Source organism: Anthonomus grandis, chromosome 22 (genome assembly GCF_022605725.1).
Source record: "Anthonomus grandis grandis chromosome 22, icAntGran1.3, whole genome shotgun sequence".
NCBI classification, from domain to species: domain Eukaryota; kingdom Metazoa; phylum Arthropoda; class Insecta; order Coleoptera; family Curculionidae; genus Anthonomus; species Anthonomus grandis.
This window is the reverse complement of record NC_065567.1, coordinates 15,759,532-15,783,270: the sequence shown is the minus strand read 5'-3', so window position 1 is coordinate 15,783,270 and position 23,739 is coordinate 15,759,532. Positions and strand designations below refer to the sequence as shown.

General features: G+C 32.9%; 1 protein-coding gene across 2 annotated transcripts in view; it reads left to right on the top strand.

Annotated features, from left to right (window-relative positions):
- LOC126749073 (klarsicht protein) overlaps nucleotides 1-17,797 on the top strand; it is a 275,493-nt gene extending 257,696 nt beyond the window's left edge. For both annotated transcript variants that reach the window (XM_050458695.1, XM_050458694.1), the window contains 4 exons: nucleotides 2,717-2,880; nucleotides 4,226-4,436; nucleotides 12,702-12,985; nucleotides 15,352-17,797. In XM_050458695.1, the coding sequence (XP_050314652.1) occupies nucleotides 2,717-2,880; nucleotides 4,226-4,436; nucleotides 12,702-12,985; nucleotides 15,352-15,598 (906 nt within the window). In that variant the 3' untranslated portion in view covers nucleotides 15,599-17,797. The remainder of the gene's footprint in view (nucleotides 1-2,716; nucleotides 2,881-4,225; nucleotides 4,437-12,701; nucleotides 12,986-15,351) is intronic.
- The last annotated feature ends 5,942 nt before the right edge of the window (nucleotides 17,798-23,739 follow it).

Here is a 23,739-nt window from a genome sequence, read left to right as displayed (position 1 = left end):
TATTTAATCAAGTTGTTATGTTCAAGGAAGTCATTTTATTTTCAGAGTGGTTTCATGAACCTAGAAAAAAAGATATACGTCATTTTCATTTTCAATAAGCAAATACTTGACCAAAAAAATAGCACGTCAGTTAGGTTTACATATACACGGAATTTGAAACTTTTCCACTTTCTCTCTGAAGAACCCTTCATGTTATAGAAAGTACCAATATAGGAACAATTTTTTTTAAAGCTAAACCAACGGAACTGATTGGTGGTTGATTGCAAATTAAATTAGAGCACGGCACACTGGCTCTGCTTTGGCATTCCGCTGGAATACGAATGTTCCTGTCCCAAAGGCGAGGTCGCGCAGCCGAATATAAACTTAAAACGTAACTTTGTGGGCCCGCAGTTCCCCACTAAATCGTCAAATCTGATTTCCTGTATTGACGCACTCACAAACACACCCTCGGGCTTATTTTAAAGAATGTGAAGGCCCCTTCAATCACGGCTTACGTTGGGGTTAATTTCGGGTTTGTTTGCTCCGCAAAAGAATTGAATAAATTTTTAAATCATTACATATCTTAGAAATTTTATTTAAAATGCACTCTTTGAAACAACATTTAATACATATAAAAAGTCAAAAAAACATTCCCATGTTGATGTTTAGTTCAAGCCGGCGGTACACAGTAATATAAACTCCCGAAGAATTTTAATCAGTCGCTGTGGGTCTTGAGACTGTGCGTTCTATCGATCAAAATGACAATAAAGGCGCATAAAATACAAAAGAAAATAAAAAGGCATCACAGTCGGTAAAACGATGAGAAAAAAAGGAAAGAGCCCGTTGTCACCACCTGAATTTTGATTAGTATGAAGTGCGAACTGCATTGTGATTGTGCGAAATTATTGGAGGGTAAAAATTTTTGCCGTTTATCTTCTTTTCCTTTATTTTACTCACTTTAATTTGCGGTGATTTCTTTTTTGGCATGGGGCCAGTTTAGCCATGCAGTTATTTGCATTTTCAATATTTCATTTTATTATTTTAAGTTTATTCAAAAACCTAATTTTTAGCGACTTATAGCACACATCCTTCAGGGCATCGATTTGACTTTATATTTAATGTTTTCAATGTAATGTTTTACTGCTAGATGCCAGTGTTCTGTGTTGTTTATTAACGTTTTTTATGGTCAATAGTAGTATACCTAGCACTCCTATTACCTTGCTCTCTCAAATGTTTCAAAAATATTAAGCGGGATTGAATTTTGGGTGAAAATTGAGGCACTCTCTGTGTATGTCTTGAGTCCTTTGGTTTAAATTATAATTTAAAGAACAATATTTATAAAAAGAAAATCTGTCGGAATACTGGCTTTCTGAACTGCATCTTCAACAGGAAAAAAATTATTCAATAAACCTAAGTTAATAGGTTTTCAAATATTAAAAAATCTTTGATTTCCAAAAATAATTTTGAAAATTTTTCAGGCTGTGTCTAGAAAAAAATCACCAAAAATGTGTTTTAAATATTTTCTACTCACGGGGATGGAAGTAATTAAAAACTGTATAGAGGTTAATCGTTATTGACAATAACGATACACGATGGTGTAGACATATTATATTTTATATTTTTATTTATGTTAGTGTGAGTCAGTGTGTAGTTTTTGTATTTAGATAGGTCTGATGATGCCCTAATGCGGCGAAACGCGTAACCTTTTAATAGACGCTTGATTTGTGAGACTTTAACTCTGAGTTTACTTTCTCCCCCTTTGGTCATATATTTAAGTCTCTTTGAGAATAGTGTATGATTATTTTGAATTTCAAAATGTACAAAAGGTACATACAAATGGAATTTCTAGCTACCAAGAATGATCCTGTTGATATTTATTCTATTTAAACCAATTTCCACTAAACCATCATTTCAAAATATCAATTATAATTGCTCCTTTGCTTCTTAAGGGTTAAGGGTCAAGAATGCGAAATTTAATCCAAAACCTGGACAATATAGCAAAGTTATTTATTTAGTCTTTCTTAGTCAATTTTTTTTATTTTCTTAACGGCATATACAGGAATTTTTGATGTAAGCTTATAAAAATTACTGTGGAACGAAACTGTTCCTGAGGTCTTTAAATATCAACTTTTAATTGAAAGTACAGAACTAAAAATTCATGATATAGACTTAGAAGCTACGTTTATTATTATTTGCTATTCATATTTACAAATTCAAACTTTTGTAAAGTGAAAATGCAATGCCACTTTGCCACAACTGCGGGTATTTCTGTAAATGGTCCTTAATTGCGACTTGTCGATCATCGTGACAAGGGTGGATCTGAATTCTATACGAATTCTATCTGAATTCAAAACGTGAAAATGACTGACAAAGTCACTGACAACATCGATTTAAAAAACCCGCTAAATTCAAATATAACATTTTTGTCAGCATTGCTTGATCTGCCCAGTTTACGCATAACCACCGATCTACCAGTAATCAACATGAGATTTTTATAGCGCACTAATTATGCAGTACACAGATTTTTTTTTGATTTTTTTCCCAATAAACAATTTTTTTTTTAATGATAGTATAGACTTATAGAAAATAGTATTTAAATTTAATCTGAAGTATCAACATTCTCGGATTTTGATATGATTTACTTAATATGACGGAATTATCCTAAAAAAATATTATTTACATTTATTTAGGCTTTAACTGAGATGCTGTTTCTTAATAAATTTATCTTCTATTTCAGACAACCCTTGATCTGATCAAAAACCATTCATCAAAACTAGCATCAATAAATGCAGCAGTACACAGGTTTACCCTTGAAAATCAAGATTTTGATGACTTCAGCAAATGCACACTCAAAGCTGAGGTTTCTGAGCTTTACGAACTATTTGACAATGCTAAAACCAGGTAAGTTAATTGCACTCTTGCCCGTTTGAACATTTAATGATATTAAGGTTCCATGTTCGTAACTCGTGACCATAAGATAAGTTAATAACATCATCTGAAATGAGGTAGCAAAGTTAAATAAAATAAAAACCGAGTAGCTTATTAAAAAAGACCACCGTACTACGAATGTGAACGGAATAATAGTAAAGCGAAGCATTTTATTAATGTACGTTACCACAGAATAAGTTTTATCGTGGCTACATTTGGAATAAACATTACATAAAATTACATTGTAAAATAGAATTAGAGAGGGCTTAAAAGTCTGAACACGTTACTTTTGGGTGCAGCTGCCTTCATACAGTCGGGAGTAATGGAAAGATAGCCTCATAGAATACCAATTGGTAAATTGTTTTATGGCTTTGTTTGTATATGTCTGATGCCTCCTTATTTACATAAAATACATCTTTTGTATTTTATTTTTCAGTTTAGGGAATTTAATTTGGGAAGTTTGTCTTTACTTCGTAAGTTCGAGACAGACGTTCATAAATTATAAGGCGCCATCTTTTTACTCAAAAATTTAAATATTTTGGGTGTCTTATTAGTTTTTTGTTAACTGCATATTAATGTAAAAAAATGTTAAAATTCTATTAAAAATGCAAATATCAGCCAATCGATAATCACTTGAATTAATTTCTTTTACCATAATTGTATTTTTTGTCACAAAATGATAATTATGGTTAATTTTATGTAAAAGTTATTTAAAAAAAGAGATTTTTTGTTTGACTATGAAAATCTGACAAATAATATGCAAAAAAAAATGTGCAGAAAGTACTGTAAACATCTTTATTAAAAATGTACTTATACATATTAACTTTAGTGTAATATATACTTTTTTAGTTATGAGACATGCATAACTAAAAAAAAATATTACATAAATAAACATATGAATATATCGGATTAGTAAAAGAAGTGTCGGTGTCGCCGGTAGTTTGACATGCTAAAAACGCAGCGTATGAATGAACATAACGGCAGATTAAAATTATTTTTCCGATGAAGCGGTCAATTAAGTTTTCTCACGGATTCGGACGTGTTTGGTAAAGTAAGACATTCAAAGTACGTTGGCCAGATAGTACGGGCGTGATATGTAGGTACGATGCGTAAACGGCCATTAGTATTCTAGATAGTTACCCTATCCATGGGACCGTGCTGGCAAATAAATATGGTATTGGCTATATTTCCTTTGTTAAAAATAGCTTTCTCTACCAAGAAAGTAGCTGATTACCGACACGTGAATGTATAACGTTAGATATCTTGTTAAGTGGAATTTTAGGCGTGTCATTTAATTATCTTTTTTGTTTCGTTACAGAATTTCTACGAAACTGAGCGAAATAGAGAATTTACTTCCGGGATGGAAAATGCTGGAGAGCCGCTTGGAACAGCTGCAGAAAGATCTTCTGGAAGATGGAAAAACTTTACATCTTTTGGATACTGTACTTACCAATGGACAGTTCACTGATCAAACTGCAACTTGCGTTCGTGATGTAGCTAAGGTTCTGTCAGAATCAACTTCGTATCAGGTAAAACATAAATTTTTATTTTTAAATTATGGGATATAGAGGGATGTCATGAAATACTAGTTTTTAATGAATGACGATTTGTTTATATTCTAATTGTTTCAAGCTCTAAGGAAAACAAGATGATCATAATGTTTTAATATAAATAATATGTGGACTATGCTTTTATTCATTGCATTTATTGATTGCATATTTCAAAATCTGTCGAAACTAAACATAACAAGAATGTCGCTTTAACGGGAAGTCAAATTTTCTCACCTTTTTTGTTTCGCGAAAAATTGTATTATTTAGCTATGGAAATATTGTTTTATTTTCTACCATACTAAAATAAGGTTAGTGGCAGTATTTATTCATGAGACTAAGTACCATTACCATGACAATGGAATGGCATATTAAAAACTGTCAAGAAATTAGAAAGTTCCGTAGCTGTTGAATTTGAAAATCCAAAAAAAGGAGAGAAAAGGCAAGAAGACTAAAAAGAGTAGAAGTGGTGAGATCTCCCTGTTTTGGCAATAGTTTGAATTATTTTTTATGCAAATATTATTTCCCACCTATATTTACTAGTCAGTCATTAAGTTGTGCCTCTGTTGGGCACTATAGGCAACATAAATGTTACATAGTTTACAAGTTTACTTACATCAATTTAACACAAGAACTATTCAAATAATAAAAGTAAAGCAAAGATTCGTAAATATTCTCTGGATTTCTTTTTTTTAATTTCTGTAAACACTCAGGAAATTCTAAATTTAAATGTTTCTGGTAAACATTCACTGATAATCACATGTTCTACCGCTATTCCTATATAGGGTGTCAATTTCAACTTCCGTTTATTGCTTTTTATCTAGAAGTTTCAGAATAATCGCGTTTTAAAGTTGCAGAATAATTAATAATTAAACTTGGTTACATTGAGATTTTTATTTTTAGGTTAGTATTTACAGAAAAACTATTGCATTGGATCTCCTTCTCGTATAAACAATTAGAGACTAAGTAACACCGTTAAAATCGTTGTATAACATTAAAGAATTGATTTTCTATTTATTGATTATTTTACTTACGATAAAAATAACTTTTCATTTGCTGAAAGTAGAGATTTCTACAAAGAAAGAAGTCTAAGGGTGTTAAATCCGATGATATTCAGTTGGTCTCCTTCCGTCAATCCATCTATCTGGGAACCTCTCGTTCAACCACTGTCGGATCAGAAGAAAATAATGAGGTGGAGCACCGTGCTGTTGGAATGTTAACAAATCCTCCTGTAAAGCTCCGTTACACTCTGTATTAATTTGAGTTTCTTGTAGATCTAGGTGATACGACGATAAATAGTCTTTTCAAGCAAATTAAGGCACCTATTATATGTCAAGTTTGCTTGCTCTAGAAAAAATGAACATTCAACGTAATGGCGTTGACTTGATGAACGATGGTTTCACAAAGCTCTATTTTTTTCAAAATCATCGTCATAGATTTTTTAAAGTATCTGCATTTTGTATGGATGGAGTTATGCGTTTTCAGTGCCTTTCTTGTTGTCTCGCGTGATATTCCTGTCAGTTCTCATACTTTCCGCAAGGAGTGCCCATCCACACTCAAATAGTCCTAAAATCTCAATTTATTTGATTGCTCGTCGAACCAATTTCGACTTTGGCACCAAATCCAACACATATCGGTGACTGCCTTTACGATTTCGATTTCTTTTCGAATTTCATACTGCAACGGAGTTATTAAGGGTGGGAAGTTTTCAAATTAACACCCGATTCAGATTCGTTCTGTGCGTTTTTTATTAATGAATATAAAATTTATCATGTTATCAGTAAAACTGTTATCTGAAAAATGCACATAATTTAATTTCCATTTCAAATGCTGGTAATTGCTTAATTTTGATAAGGCATGCATTTGAAAGGAGTTAAAAGTTTTAAGACCAATATGACCATTTTTTCATAGTGAAGCCAAAATGACTCAGAAATCAGGTTTTTTGGCTGTAAAAAAATTGTATGTTCATAAAACTAAAACATTCTTGGTCTATTCAGAATCAACATTTCTAAATAATCATTCCCTCAACGTTAGAAACATTGGTGGATTGTTCGAAGATCAATCCTTCAATACAACATTTTGACTAAATGTACCCAAATGTTTATACGTATCAACAAGCCTTCATTAGTAATCTGATTCAGAATGCAAAATCTCTACACTATTCAAATTATAATGATGATCTTTCTCCAAATATGGCTTTGTTTAATTTTCAAAGCCAGGGATACGAGTCACTGTAAACAATAAAATCTGTTAATATAATTTGCTACAAAAGTTAAATCGCCAATAAACTAATATAATACGTTTTTACTGAAAGTGTAACATACCTTGGGGATTTTCGTGTACCTTTACACATACATTTTAGAAAAATTCATGGACATATAGCGGCTTTCTTAGTGGTCTCACACATTTCCTGGATTTAATACAGCGTTTCTCGCTGGCTAAGCCCTAAATTGGAAATTGGGGCGAGTGAGAAGCCTGTGAAAGTCTGCATTGATGGACCTTGATACTGTCATTGCTCCTTGTTGAAGAACTAAATCGGTCACTTGAAAGATACTGCACCTCAAATAATGATCTCCAAATGCCTGCCCTTCTTGGATTGTCTATTCCAAATTAGACTCTGCAAACTAACACGTCTCTCGTGTATTGGATCTACGACTCTACTACGCACGGGATAACGCTGAAGTTACATCCATAAATTAATGTTTTATTTTATCGTATTAAAAATAAATAAATTGAAATATTTTAATGTAAAAAGAATAAAAAAGTATAATATTTGAACGAATTGGAACCCGAGAGCTTTGGCATGCAAACCGCATACCATAACAACTACGCCAGGGAAACTGGCAAAATTTGTTACAGCAGTGTAAATTGAGTAAGTAATTGCAGACGATATTTCATCCATAATGATATTAAAGTAAATTTTATGATTACTGATGTTAGATTTACTCATTAGTGACACTTTTGTAGAAAATTTAAAAAAAGTTTATTTATAAACAAAAGGTTAGGAAAAAAATGTAAAACGAGAAACCCAAATAATCAGAAGTTATTATTTAAAACAGTTTGAGGTTTAAGATGCGTTGCCCATCGTCTTCCGGTCCGGTGTCAAAAGCCGACGGGTCAGCCCGGTCCCCGGCTTCGTAACGCCGACCACCATTTCCGGCATCGCTAATAATAGGAGAGGCGGCCTTAGGATTTTGGTCACGTGCCTCGAAATGTTCCCCGGAATCAGCGTAAAAATACAAATTTAATATCGGATCGCAGAGGTCTTCTTTACCCCTGGGCTAAACCGTGGACCATAGTCAGATTATTACCAGCTATTTTCGCCCCGAGAACCGGTAGAAAACTAATATTTATTTACTCCTGGCCAAAGCCGTAGGGACAACGGACCGTTTTGATGGTGTGTGTATATATATATATAGGTCGGAGGATGACGATGAATAAAATAAAAACTGCCATCGAACACCGGCTTTGTCGCCTTCCCTTTTGCCTAAGGGAATTGATTTTTTCAATGTTGACATGGTGCTTTGAAAACCTATATTAAAGCAAAAGCACTAGGAGTCGTGCCAAATCGTTCAGTAGTGTTTGTAATTTTAAGTTAGCCTCCGCGGTGTACTATACTATCTTTTAAATTGTGCAATAATTTTGTATTAGTTTCAAGGAAAATTTAAAAAAAAAAAAAACATTTTTAGTATAAATATTAAGAAATAAAACTAAAATTACAGTCAAATTGATGGTCTGACAGTTTATTTTTTAAATATTACTTAATTTGTTTAAAATACTATGATGCAATCTTTGTGTGGTGTCCCAAAAATCAAAGCCAAAATAAATAAAACACGATATCAACACCAATACAAAAAGATGCATAGCAAACGGAAAATAGCACTGCAATAGCAAAGGTCTTCATTAATGACCTAAGTTGCATCACTATCTGCCGTACTTACCCTGTAGTGGTATTTCTGAACAGGGAATATCCGTACAGGTAGATAGAACAGGGCAGAAAAATATCCTGGCGTCATGTTCACCCAAGTTAAACAAATTATTTAAATTTACCTACTTTACGGGGAACAATAATTAATAAAAAAGTGAGAAATTCAAATTAAGAAAAAGTGTACACTAATCCAATTTAAAACGTCATATCAGGAGTGGAGGTAGACAATTTGACCATTAGTTGCGACTTAAGTAAAGGTAGATCTTGCATATATAGCTCTAGATGGCATGATATAGCCCAGTTTGAAAGAGCATTTACCGTCCTGATATCGATAAAACAGGTCTTATAAAGCGTTAAAAGCTGTTGCGTTGTATACAGCTTTTTCATTTCAAAGAGGTCCCCAGAAAAAGTATGCTCGGACATAATAAAATTCTGGGCGACAGAGGCACCCTTTTTTGCAAAATACAGGAGCCTGAGTCTTACTTAATCACATACTTACCCCACTCCAAAATGATGTTAAGGTCGGCATTACTTAAAGGAAGACACTAATATACCGTCGTCAGCAAAGCTGTAAATTGGATTAGGAGTCGATATAGTCGTTGACATATAACAGGAAGAGGGTAAGAGACAAGATGCATCCGTCAGAGACATCAACGTTAATTTGAAACCTCTGCGAGGTATTCCATCATCAACATGGATGAATCGGTTCTCGAGGAAGCTTCCAAGCTAAGTAACGAGAGGTGGTGGCAAACCATAAGAATACCATTTGTTTAAGAGGTTTTTGAGCCAGACCCTATCAGATGTCTTTGACATATCCAGAGCTAATGCACGGTATTCATCATATTTCTTATGCAATAGAAAATCATAGGCAAAGCTCTACGTTAAGGTGTTTCACCGATTCCCCACTTGCGCTGACCGCTGTGAGAAAAAATTTAGTTTTTAAAATGAACATAGCATGTGGCAAAACTTCAATTCGATCTGTCCAGTCCTCTCTTGGCTTTCTTTATGCTCACTTTCGGTTGAACTCTAAGTAGTAGAGCGGGAGTAGGAGAAACGCTATCGTTCTCTTTCCGCACCCAAGCCCTCAGTTGACCATACTGGTATATTAAATAACAAAAATAAATTATTATCTTAATTGTTATATATTCGACTTGCTTTTTTCTAATCGTTAAATTTAGGAACTTTAAGCCTTGCCTAAGTCTTCGAGTCATTACTGAGCAGGGCACCATGCAAGGAAAAATGCATATCCGTATTGAGAAATGTCAAACCTCCACCATGCTGATCTAATTATGTTTTAGAAAATAACGGCACGTTAAATTTTTCGCAATTTAGCAAGATCGGCGGCAATTATTTTCAATAAGGACTGTGTCGGTGGTAGGAACGGCAACGCGGCATTTTTGGTAGCGGGATGAAGTGTTCCGACGCCGGAGCCACGGTAATGAAAAGCGTCGTGGCGCATACTAATCAGTCCGTCGCCTGATTGGCAAAAGCGTTCGGATGCCCCGTCTAGGTTTGCCTCATTTCCACACAGCTTTCACAACAAAAATTTCTTGTAGCTTGCTTTCGTAACATGACACTCACTAACACTTTTATATGTATTTCATCAAGACCGAGAATTTAATTAAACATCAAACATTCTGGAATTGGTTTTTTTACTAAAGGGGTTTAAATATTTTACATGGGGTTATAGATTCAGGTCATTTTAATGAATAGCGATATTTCTTATTAGCATTAGCACTATTTTTTCAACTCGAATCAACTCTGCTCACTATTGGGCAACTTCAGAATTGATATTAGTTTTAATACTAGAAACGGCTTGCCAACTGGCCAATAGATGGACTGGAAACTATTAACTGACGATGATAGCCTGTATTCCAGGCAATTAAGGTTAGAAGAAAAATAAAGAAATGGAAAATTTTGCGAGAGGACGCTAAAGGCAATACTTATGGCCCAGAGCCATTCTGTGATATTGTAAAGTCTTTAAAGCAACATTCAAATCCCACAGCTGGGTGAACCACAAGTGAAAAGTGATAAGTTCATTTACTCACGGGACACTGTAAACTAAATACATTATCAGGCAATTAAAAAAATCATAAATAACAACCTATGTACGTTTGGTCAGGAAGACGATTGTGCATAAATGGCAAGGCTACCAAGCAAATACGTGTAGGAGCCTTAGCTTTTAAATCCAATTCAAGTCATAACTTCCGCAGTACAAAGCAAATATACAGGGTGCCCCCACTAAAACTATCTACGCCAAAAAAAAAGGTCGGACCCGTCGATTTTTGTTTTGAGAGGGACACATTTTTGCGCCTATTTTCAGCTTCGTCACTTTACACCCTGGATCATTCACCCCCAAAATGTTACATTGTAAGGGGCGTTGACTGATCCTATTGTGAAGACCTTTTAACCTTGAGTACAACTACTACTGATGAAATTTGAGGCCTCTACTGTCATGCCTGTTGAAATGACTTGTCAAATAAAAAAAATGAATTATTCAGATTAAAATTTATTTGATACTTTACTAACAATAAGAATATTAATAAAAAAGAATGTCAAATACCGTTTTTTTTTTCGTATCTACCAATCATGTATGGTTCGGTACATTTTATTTCATACATTGAAGTCTTAAACACAAAGTTTTTAACAATTTCCAAAATGACGGTCACTCGGAAATTATTGTTTTTTTACATTACAAAGAATAATTGCGCGAGAGCTGCAGCTGCAAGTTGCTTAATGAAATTCATCCTGAACATTCTTTGGCTCGTAAAAGTATGTTAAAATTGTGGAGAAAATTTACAGTAATCAGATCAGTTGGCAACAAAAAAAGTGAGAGAGTAAGACCTGTACGAAATGAAAACGTTGAAGTTACAGTCCTTGGCTATGGTGCTATGCCTAACCCAACTAGCTCCCTCAGGGAAACAGCTACAGTTTCAGGCATATACTGACGCAGCGTTTACCGAATTTTAACATCACATAAGCTACGACCCTACAAATATCAGTTGATTCAGGAAAAGAAACGAGATGACTTTGATCGCAGAATAGAGTTTTGTGAAAATATTTCGAAAGAATTAAAAAACTATGATTTGTCACTGTACATTGTTTGCTTCTCTGACGAAGTCAAGTTTTGCTTAAACGGAGAACTAAACCGTCCCAACTGCAGGTACTGGAGCGATAGTAACCCACTTTAATCCGTGTAACACATACACTGCGTTCTTTAAAAGTAAACGTGTGGTCAGGAATTCTAGGCAATCACATTATTGGACCTTTACCTTTTTTCCTACAGGCCAATTTACATGGCGAAATTTATTTAAATTTACTTGGAATTGCCATCAATCCCCAGATCTCAGAGATTTCAGAAAACGACCCGGATTTAATCGAATATCAGGTAGTCTTTCAACAAGATGGAGCACCTCCTCACTACACTCGTCCTGTAAGAAATTTTTTAGATATTACTTTTCCTGGTCGACAAATTGGAAGAAGAGGCCCAAGACACCTAAAATTAGTTGTTTATAAGGTGCAGCTAGACTCACTTGAGGATATAAGACAACGAATCGTCAACAAATTGAATGCCGTCAACTAACACCTGAAACATTTCAAAGGGTTCGAGAGGAATTCGAAGCTCGATTGTATGTATAACTGACTGCATAAAAGTAAATGGCGAACATTTCGAACAATTTCTAAAATAAATCATAAATAGTCCAAAATAGTCGATTCAATTTAACTTTTTGGTGAATCTCACCCACCCTTCGGGGGTGAAGTGGCGAAGCTGAAAATAGGCACAAAATGTGTCCTTTTATCGATTTGTGTGAATTTTCAAAATTCAAATCGATAAATTTTTTCATAAATAATTTTACAAAAATCGACGGTACCAAGCATTTTTTTTCGAGAGGGGCAGTTATTTGGAGTAGATAGTTTATTCGGGACACCCTGTATATAGCGTATTAATGGCGTGTCACATTTTTAAGAGGGAAAATAAGATGCATAGATGATAATGATAAGTCTAGAACTACCATAAGAGTAAATCTATCATACAGAACCAAGAGATCTTGACCTAGCAAAGGATAGACGTACCCAATATTTAAATAATTTGAATTGCAGCATTCTGTAAAATCTAAGAAAGAACATCACTACACTCTTGTTTTGAACGTATAAATCGCTATTGGATATAAGACTGTAGAGCTGTTGTGGTTTCTTAATTTTGTTGCATATAAAAGTCTTTGTTTTACCTCTTTAAAACTTTTACCTATTTTTTTTTACTACTTACCTTTACTACTTACAGTTAATATTAATACTAAACATTATTTTCGTTGTTTCAGGGCTATCCACTACCAGAATTTTTCACAGAGGGGTCCTTCTCTGATAGTGGCATTTCTGATGAAGGCTCAGAACATGAAATTGGTGAACGACAAGGACGTTTAGCCGCCATAAGAAGGTTAGTGAGACAACTGGAGATCGGACTTAGCCCGGACTCTAAGGCCAGGCTGATTATGAGGGAAAAATTGTCTGCTGCAGAAGAGGAATTAAAAGCGCTTCAACAGAGGTGTAGAAATCTAATTGTTAGGACTGCTGCCGTTTCTCAACCTGTAATAGAAAAAATAAGGTAAGTCTCTTTTATATTATATCAATATATGACATATCTAGAACCTTTTTTTTTTGCTTCTTTGGGTACGTAAAGGTACATGGGAAATTTTCATAGCTCCGAAAAGAGGCGCGTCTGACATCGGGAGAAAATCAGGCATTTTGTATTCTGACCAAGTGATCGCGGTCTAAGCGTGACTCTTCTTTCGCCCCCGGCCTATTTAGCGTATTAGAGCCTCATTACATTGTACGCCCTTCACGAAATTTTTCTTTTTTTCACTTCAAGACCGGATGTTTTAAACATATAGTAACAGTAACCTCAGTATAAGCAAGAACTTTTATTTTCCCTCAAAAATATCAATCTACTAGCCTATTTAGGATAATAACCTAAAATATCTTATCTTATTCTTTTTTATGTTATTTTTACACGTACTTCGGCATTTGGTAGTCTTCCTTACAATACATCTTTATTTCAATAATTAATTGTGCAGCACTTTAATGGCATTCTGTAAGTCGTAAAATGGCTTAATATAAAAAGCTTTGCATTAAACATTGTAAGACTTACATTGTTTGGATGCCTGATGCTTATTTGCCTAATTAAAGTATGTTTTTTACCAACCAACGCCTCTCATTGCACAGGGGCTACTTTTATAATAAAAACATTGTAACATAGTCAGTATTTCCCTTCTTGAAAATTAAATTGCCTCGTAAATTTTATGGTAAACTATAAAAATCGTCACGAGGGTAATCTATAAAAGTTTAGAAAATGAAATGCTATATTCTTTTCCTTTTAATACCGAGTGCCGAGAAAATATTTACACATTTTAAGAAAGGATTAAGTTCTCGAGATATAATTCCATATATAAAATAATTTACTTGTCCAACACAGAATGCTAGAAAGTTTTAAAAATACCTGTCAGATTTTGCGAAATAAAGCAAACATTTGTGTCGATCCGTGGTAAATCTTGGATCAAGTCCACTTTTTTAACCACGTGTCTTGGGGTTTAACACCTCCTGCTTATAAATTACCAATAAATATGGACGACTGCTTACAAAGGCAGTTAATTTTTTTCTGTTAATTCTTTTCTCACCTCACCAGGCGCGTTCTGCATTTTAAGAAGAAAATTCTTGCTTTGATTTACTTTTTATTTGTGCTCCATGCCTGCTTACAATAATTAAGAGAATGGTTTTGATTTAAACGTGATAAGAAAATGCATCGAAGGTGACTAAAGTTTGTTGGTGTAAAAGCATTTTTTTCTTCTAATTTTTAATATTTTTTTTAGTTGGATTATTAAAGGCTTGATCAATAATATAAAAATTGCCTGTTTTAACTTGCTTAAATATTATAATGAATCTTTTATTTTAGGAGTATTCTCCATGCCTTTGTCCTTTGAACCTTGTTGATTTTTATTTAAAACCTGATTCATGTCTTCTGATGATTATAACAAAGAAAAGGGAATTTTGCATCTCTATGGGAATTGTATTAAAGGCCATCACTTAAAGATAATTTTGATAGATTTTTTAGGGAAAAATATTTGATCTATACATTTAATTTTTTTTAACCTTTTTGGTCCAAATAAATTACTTTTAATATGGATTTCTTACATAATCCTCCCTAAGTAAGTAAATTTTGTAATAAAAATTCGTTTCATTTAAAAAAAATCAGTGAGGACTTTTTAAAGATTTTCTGTTTGACTTCTATCCCAAAGAATCTCCAGCTTTATGTGATATATGTATATTTGATATTTCCATTCATTAATATTTTTTGAAAATATCACCTAAAGAAAACCTAACTATCTAAAGAAAATTTTGATTATAATATGTTGAAAACTTCCTTGGGTCCTGTATATGTATTTGTGCTCCACATTAGGCCTGAATTTATTATAAGATTGCAATGTTAATACGGTAAATTTATTTTAACTCAAGTATTTTAGGGGTCAACAAGGTCTTTATGCTATACCATAAAGCGTTATCGTAAACTCTTTACAAAGTTTTAGAATACATTGTTGCATAATCCATACTATATGAGACCCATTCATGAACAAAGGTCATCAGAATTTTTTTATCAATGACTTTGTTAATAATAAACATACCTGTCACATTTTAATAATTACTAATATTCAGCATTTTAATATTGAATATCTATATTCGGCGTATTTATTATTTACTGAGGTATATTAATATTCCCAGTTTAAACTTAATATGTAGAAAACTCATCGCTTAATTCTAGTAATTTTTGTTCATAATCTCTCAACGTACTGTCCGAAATTGAGTTGCAAATGGTAAAGAGGCTGCTCATTTTCAAAATATGTAAAATTTTATTGGGGTTCTACATAAGATTGTAGAACCCAATAAATAAAAAATACCAATATTCTTTTTTTGTTTCAGCCGAAAAAACAAACGGGCAGAGACAAAGGTGGCCAAATCAGATGGCGGGGACGACGATCCAGGTAATGATCCTGAAAAAACTAAATGGTTGAAACGCCTGTTCAAAACCTCTTTAGCTTTTCAGCTGGTTATTTTAACATTTGTTTGTATAAGTTGCTGGTATGAGCCTCAGTGCTGCGATTATATGAATAATTATCAGTGGTCAGTTAGTCCCAAGTTACATTACGAGGGAAAACCTCCTATATAATTATTATTTTTCTTCAGTTAGAAGGAGCAACATAAATAATGTACATAGTGTACTTAATAATTTCAGGGGATATGTATGTTCAGCTCAATTTAATTAAAAACAACAATTTATTAAAATATTTTATTTTCATTTTGCCCTTTAAAGCGTTTTACGATTGGAATATTTTGTTGGTTGAGCTTTTCGTACTGTTATTTACTTTTGTTTTACTTCTAGTGTTATACTGTTGTATTAAATCTCCCTATATTTTGGTAATAAATACAACTAGTTTGAGTTATTACGCTTTTTATGAAAATCAGTTTAGTATTTAAGGATTCTTCATAAGATAAACAAAAGCTATCTTATAATAATTAAATAATAAACAAAAATCTAAAAAATACCTACACATTGTACATAAAAATAACTAAGATATCAAAATATAGGGAGTTGATTAACACGGTACAAATTAATGCCAATTATAGTGAGTATTTTTATAGTTACTATTTTTATATAGAGTGAGATAGACTATATTATCATAGTATAAGTTTTACTTTTGGATAAAACAATTTAAATATGTTTTGCTGCCATATATTCTAGATCTCTCTCGAGGTGTATTCTATTTTCAAAATTATCGTGCATTTACTTATGTGCCCAGTGCATTTGCAGCTGCACCGCTATATTTTAAAACAGTTGCGGTGTTTCAATTTTATATTAAAATTTTTTTTATATAAACCGTTGAGCTAAAAACTAGTATTTTTAGTACAATAATGTAATGTAGCATATTGCTATTTTTTGTACATAGTTACAAGATTTTTCTAATTACATTACGTAAGAATATCTGCCTTAACCTCAAATATTTTTAAAGTACGGTTAGAGGTTAGTTACGATTTACAGGTATGGTTATTATAACCAGAAATTAAATGTCCAGTAGTATTTTTTCCAATGGACCAATAAGTTAATCTCATCGACATTGGTGAAATTGCACTCTTTGAAACATATTTATTGTTTGTTTTTTTTTGTTTGTTAATTTATAGTTTTTATATTATATTTATCTTTTTTTGTTTACTGTATTACTTACTGGTGCGTATATGAATTGAACGGCCTTATTATGGCTGAATATGAGATATCATTCAGTCAACTGGCGCCTGCCACTATATAGACTGACTCGAAAATAACAGCACTTTTCGTATCTTGAAATGCGACAAACTTGGGACTAACGATTTATGAAAATGACATTTGACAGAAGCTTTGAGGCATCTCGTCTTGACCACTTTAAGGGAGGCTTTAGTTCAATGAGATTTTTATCTCACTGATTTGTACTTAGTCCTCCGTTCATAAGTAGGGATTGCATGTTAAGCTAAGTAGTTTTATGAATTTAAGGCACAACTTTACATACAAATCCATCAACTAAGAAGATACTGATGCATGATGCATTTGTATATAAATTTGGATTTTCCCTACTAAGTGAACTAATTCAACGTGTTAATGTTAGTTTTATTTGTAAGGTATTTGCCAAGGTACATAAATGGAACTTAAGTTAAGTGCATACTATTAATTGTATTTTTTATTACATAACCAATAGTCAGTCCGAATATTTCTATCATGATGGTTTTTTTAAACCTGTGTGTTTAAAGGTTTGCGTTTAATTTAGTAATGATGGTGTAATAACAAAATTATTGATCTTTTTTAATTTAATACCTTTCGACTGTAATTAGGCACCTTCATTGCTGATTAACGATTAAATTACCGATTACGTTTATTTAGCGTACATGTGCAACGTACGTTTAATTAAAGTAATTTGTGTATTTTGGGAGTTATATATGAGTATTTTTTTTTAATTTTCCTTAAAGCATTAAAAACAAAGCGAGTTAAAGTAATAATACTATTTTGCATTTTTTGCAGGGCTTATTGTCCAGTTTTCTGAGTAAATTTCTTATAATGTGTTCATAAATTACTTTAACTTGCAACAGTTTAGACTATTATTTTTCGTTGTACAACGAGCCTAGATGTTAGTCATAACGTCTAAGAAACTACTTATTGTTTTTCCTTTAATAATTTTATTTACAACACACAAATTGGAGTGCCTTGATACATATTGTCATACATACTAGAAAAAATATACTTAGTAATATCAAAAATAGGTTTACCCAATAAAGATCGTATTAGTTATTTTGATTTCCTACAGGGCATTAATTTTGACTTTTTTATTTAAGTAGGTCCCACAATAACTTATTATTTGCAAAGTAATTTTATTTTTTTTTAGTTAAATTATTATTATCTTAATTAAAAAACATTATGGTATAATTTTATTTCATACTAAACATAGTAAATTTTACTGGTTTATCATATGTATGTGTAAAAGGGAGGTTGTCTTTAAAATACGATTAAATATGTGGAGTAAATAAATAAATAAAGGAACTTGGTTTTTAGTTATGGCATTTTAATTTTCATTAACGTCCTTATTATAGTAGTTTGGTATGTATTTTATTCCAGATTTTTCAAAAAAACTTGTAACACAGTGCAAATTTGTAAGCACAAGGTAGCCTGATAAAAACTGTCTAAAAAGGGCCTTTTGGTACAGCTTTAGTGGCTCGGTAAAAACAGATAATAAGGAAATAAATTAGTATGCCTAAAGCAATGAAACAGAACTAGTTAAAACGCGCGGACAAACTATTTTGCGAAGACAATGAAGGTGTATGTTTCAAAATAATTAAAATTAAAAAAAAAAATCATAATATATTTATTAAATTTTTTTATAAAATGCTTTAAAAAGGCATGTAAAATGGAAAAATAACCAAATTGATACGGTGCAGAAAGAAGATAAACGAGAGCACTTTATAACTTTGCAGATTTTTGAAGGGCTCTAATAATGATTGCAAATAATCGAAAACTACGTATAAAAAGTAATTAAATGCCAAATATATAAGTTTAATTATTTTAAAAATTCGTGTAGAACACATAAAAACACCAATTAAATTATCTTTTCATGGTTACTTAATAACATTTTTAACTTATTAATAGTACGTTATTTTAAAATATATTTGTGTTCTAAGTTGTGTCAAAATATTGCAACTGGGGCCTCATTGATTTAAGATTGTTATTTAATATGGAAATATATAAATTATATTTAAAATGCAGGCGATTTCATATTGTAAATCAAAAGTGACAGAAAGACAAGTAAATACCCCAAAAAATTGATTTTTACGTAAAATATCGACATACCAAATTTCATTTCTTTGTTCATCAAAACAACGAAATTATAGATTGTGACAGGTGACTCGCAGTTAATTTAATCAAAATAGGTAATTTGACCTTGCATTTTTTCCATACTTGTGTTAAAAATCAAAACTAACAAAAAAAAATTGTAATTAATATCATATCATGAATTTTAAATATTTTAACGCTGTATATCGGCAAAATGAATTATAAAGAAGAAAAACAAACTTCGTCAAACGATAAATTATAAATTACTGAATGACACATAGAGACCCCACTATTAATTTTAAAAGGCTTCCAGACTTTTGATCAATTTTATTTTCGGTCTTCGAATTTATTTTTTATTTCTTCTCGGTAACTATCTTGAACACTTCTGGTCTTATTGCACATTTATTGTCATTTCATATTTAGGCTGGCCCAGCGAAAGGGTCGCACCTTTAGAGGCGCGTCTTTTCATATGTTTCTTATAATACAGAGTGATCCAAAAATAAAATATTGCATTACACTTTGGATCTTCAAAATTTTTAGATTCTCCATTTAGTCATTTTTGTTTAATAAATTAAATTTAACATCTTCAATAATTGTGAAGATATAAGCTTGTGTTAATAAAATTGGACTAACTTAAATACTGATAATAGTGGATTTCAAAATATAATAACCATGGATACCAACAAGAACATTTAACACATTCAGTCACTTTCATTGTATGTAATCGAAAATGCTTTCTTTGATTTTAAATTTTTAAGTTACCTAATTGTGATCGAATGTCGTCTTTTTAAGCGCAGTGAGATCGGCAGAGTCATGTCACAGTCTATGTGTGCCTTAACCTGTGTGATGCCAGGTGCTTCCTTTCATCTTCGGAGGGTCTATTTATCGAGCAGACTCTTCATGCAACTGCTACTTATTTAGATTATGGGTTCAGACCCTACCGCCCGTTTCGCAGATCCCAGTCATAAATAGCCGGCGCACATATTGACCGAGAACTTATGTTGATATCCCCTTAACTGAATACCATGTGGGTTTTCCTCAGCTCAGAAACTATTATTTTTAGATTAAAAAATGCCTTCTTTCGTAAATATAGCTTCGTCAGTAAAAAGGACATTTTGGAAATTGAAGTTCTTCTAAACACCGGTCAAGAAAACACTGGTAAAAATTTACGCGAAGCATGAAATCATTTGGTCCCAATGATTGTACTTTTTGCAGGTGGTAGGACCGCAGAAGCTGTTCATGAATAGAACGTTACTATAATACTAACGATGCTGTATAGAACGTTACTATACTTTAACATGATTTACATCCATGGCATCAGCTACTGCTCGAGTACTTACAGATGAGTTATCTTCAACTCGTTGAAGAACTTCCTCGAAACCCGGAGTTCGGATATTTCTTTGCGCACCATTCTCTGTCCGTTTTATTTTTACGGAGCCAGTCTCCCGGAGCCGTTAATTGACCCTTTCAAAAAGTGTGCGAGCTGGAACTCGCCTCTAGGGAAATCGCTCTTCATATAATCGAGAAGCAGCTCTACCCATTTATCGAACTTCTCCATAAATTAATACCATATCGGCATATTCAGCAAAAGTATAATATTCCATTGCTTAACCGTAATAAAAAGGGATTTAATACCATGTAGAATCGGTTACTGACAATAACAAGTTATGAATGTTATTCCATTTGCCGAAAACCGATAGTAATGGGGATGCGTCCTAAAATACAAATCTTTTTACGGGTTGTGACTTGTTTATGTAATTAATTAAAATTACTTGATTGCACGGTATTGTGGGACGTCCACCAGAAAGTTAGAAGTTAGAAGTTCTGATCAATTCTCGAACCATGCACTATCGCTTTTCGGCAAATGAACTTTAGCATTATTAATAAGATAATTAATTCTGATGCTGTATCTTAATTTACTTTTCGTCAATTTTTGCGAAAACTGCGATATTTAGCGATTTTTGCTAAATGCACATTTTTTACGCAAAAAGAGCGTATAATCTTTATCCAAATGGGCAGAAATTGAAGTCTTAGAGAAATTGGGTTAAATTTATCCAATATCCCCCTGGTTTCCACGCCCCTGATCAAAATTATTTTTGTTTAGTAGGTTCAAAAGAATAAACATAATAAAAATAATTTATGTCTCAAAATTGGTTGCGGTAGCTAAAGTAGTTCCGAAGCTATAAAACGAAAACTAGTTTTGAAAGGTTATCTTCAAAGAGCTCTAGTTCTCTGAGGAAGCATTTCCGGACCCATGTTTATATAATTTTTTCTCTTTTTTTTGACGTTTTCTATCTACACTAGAGGTTTATAACATGATGACCGGAACACCCTGTATATGACTGTGCTAACCCCATGCATGTGCCATGTTTTCAAATTGTTTTTTAGATCAACAGTGATACTCCAAAAGTTGCAAATAGGTTTCTATTTTTATAACCCTTTTACGTTTAATAATTGAGAAAAAATTAGTTGATAATTATTGAAACATCGAATGGTAAAGCTTCTAGGATTCGATGTCTTCGAGTACTAAGAAAATCAACGAAATAGAATTTTTTTGGGTATCTCACACATAGCACTAAATTTTATATATACTGCTTTTTTGTTTCCAAAAATAAATCCATTTATTACAGCTAAAATTGTTAAAAAGACGAAGAGAAGTAAAAAGACCTTCTATGGGACATTGATGCCACATCCCAGGAATGCTCGTTTAATTACCAAAAATAAGAATTCCCGAAAAAAACTTATAAAATGGCAAATAATAAGTCTTTAATAAATTATTGTGATTTTATGATTAAGTACTACACAAATATGAACAAATGAGGAACTACTTCAGACAACGTTCTTTAAAAAGAACATCGTACGCTTAGCCTATTGATTTACACAGTATGAAGATTTTTCAAGTTAGTTAGGTTAGTTGCACGTGAGGTCGAATGGTAAAGCAACTAGCACCCGGTGGTACTTTAAAGTCCTAAGAAAGTCATACAAATGAGCATTTTTTGAGTATTTTACACAGCACTGAATTTCATATAAACTGGTTTTTCCTCTCCCCAAAAATAAATCCATTTATTAAAGTTAAAATTACTAAAAATTATTGCTATATTCAGCCGCTGAAATCTTTCTCGTCATTTATCACTCGTTCAAATGCCTGTAATTGTAATGCTTAATAATTAATATTCCTAACAAAGTATAGTATCGTGCCAATCGCTGAAAAATCATCAATTAACAGATAGTGTGACATCTTCATTACCATGGCCAATCCACGTGCAGAATGGCAACGGGTTATGCCATGAATAAAAATAGAGCTCAACTTGCGTACATCTGCAAATGGCAATATTCAAAGGCGTAACAATATAACAAACGATTTTGACTGTAGAGGCACTCGAAACAATTATCGACGTTACATGAGGGGACTGAAGTGTGGGAGGTTGCAGCCGTTCGTACGATCTTAGCATACTAAAAAAGCTTTGGTACCCGTACGTGCTTTACCCATTGTTTTTTATTCACTTCTTGGTACCTATGTTTATTGTCCTTTCCAATATTTCTAGCCTGTGTCACTACCACCGGAAATCTAACCTACGATGGCTTACCGAATTTACATTTTTATAGTACGGCCATTTTGTTTCTAGCAGCGATAATATCTTAGTCAGCTGAATAGAGTTAAGTAAATATGTTATGGAGGTAAATGATTTTATAATTATCATTAATATTTTTTTTTTTTACGGACTAGAGCTTTGTCCTACGATACTCATATCATATCTCACTTGTGTGATATGATTTAAATCTCCATTATATCCAACAAAGTATGTATTATCATGCGGATATTGATGCTATGACTAAAACTCTGCTTATAATAGTAATTTAAATATGGAAACTCAATCATCAAAGTTGATTTGTCGTTCCGCACAAAACTCTCAAAGTAAATAAACAAAAAAAAATTAATTCTCTTAGTGCATACTAGGGAGACAATATACCAATACCAATACTAGTGCAGAACCTAGTGGTTTGAAGGTAAAAAGCTGTGGAAGAAAAATATCTCAATTTATAACAGATGTTAATTTTATATGATGATATTATTAGTAATATTTCACTAATATCCTGTGAAATTCTATAGGACATCCATTCCTAGATGACCTCAGAATAAATCCATATCATCAAAATAACTTCCAAAATATTTATATCTTCGTTACGTTGAGATACAGCCTTTCAGATAACGTTGTGGCTATACCGCTAATTAATGTATTGGTCCTGATTTTCCCATTCTGCAGTTAATAACGGTAAGTCTTTAAAATTAGCTGGATGGACATATCATATATTGACATTAAATCCGGACTGCATGCTGGTCAGCATACAACTCTCATATCGACCTCTTGAAGATACTCAGGGACTAGTCTATCTATATATGGCGTTGCGCATACAATAGGATAACATCGTTATAAGGCATAAGGAGTACCGTGTTGGGCATAATAGACCCGAAATTGGTTGAAGGTCTTATGTTGCACTGAAAAAAACGCTCACTATCGCGTCTATAAACACGTATTCCTCAATCTGAGGAGAACAAAAAAAATCGACTTTATGTGAAGCATATTATCCAAATCATTTATATTCCATCAAATTTCCTCTTGCGAATGCTAACTATGCTAGCGGGTGCCCCCTAGTGAGAGGATGAGCAGTAACAGCTATTCTTGCCCTTATTCCAGACTGCCTCAGGATGTATCATATGCTTTCTGATGATATGCGTACACTTCGAGTGGCAGCTAACTCATGTTGGAGCTGAGTCTTGTCTCATGTCTTCGACGAAGAGCTTGTAGGATCAAAAATTGATTATTTACAGCGCAGTTGATAGCGGCTGACCTGGTCGCCTGTCGTACCCTCCAGTTCTCAGCTCTTATTATGTACCAACCCTTCGAGATACCGTGGATTGTTAACCGGCAACTAAATTTGCGATATATCGCTCATTGTGT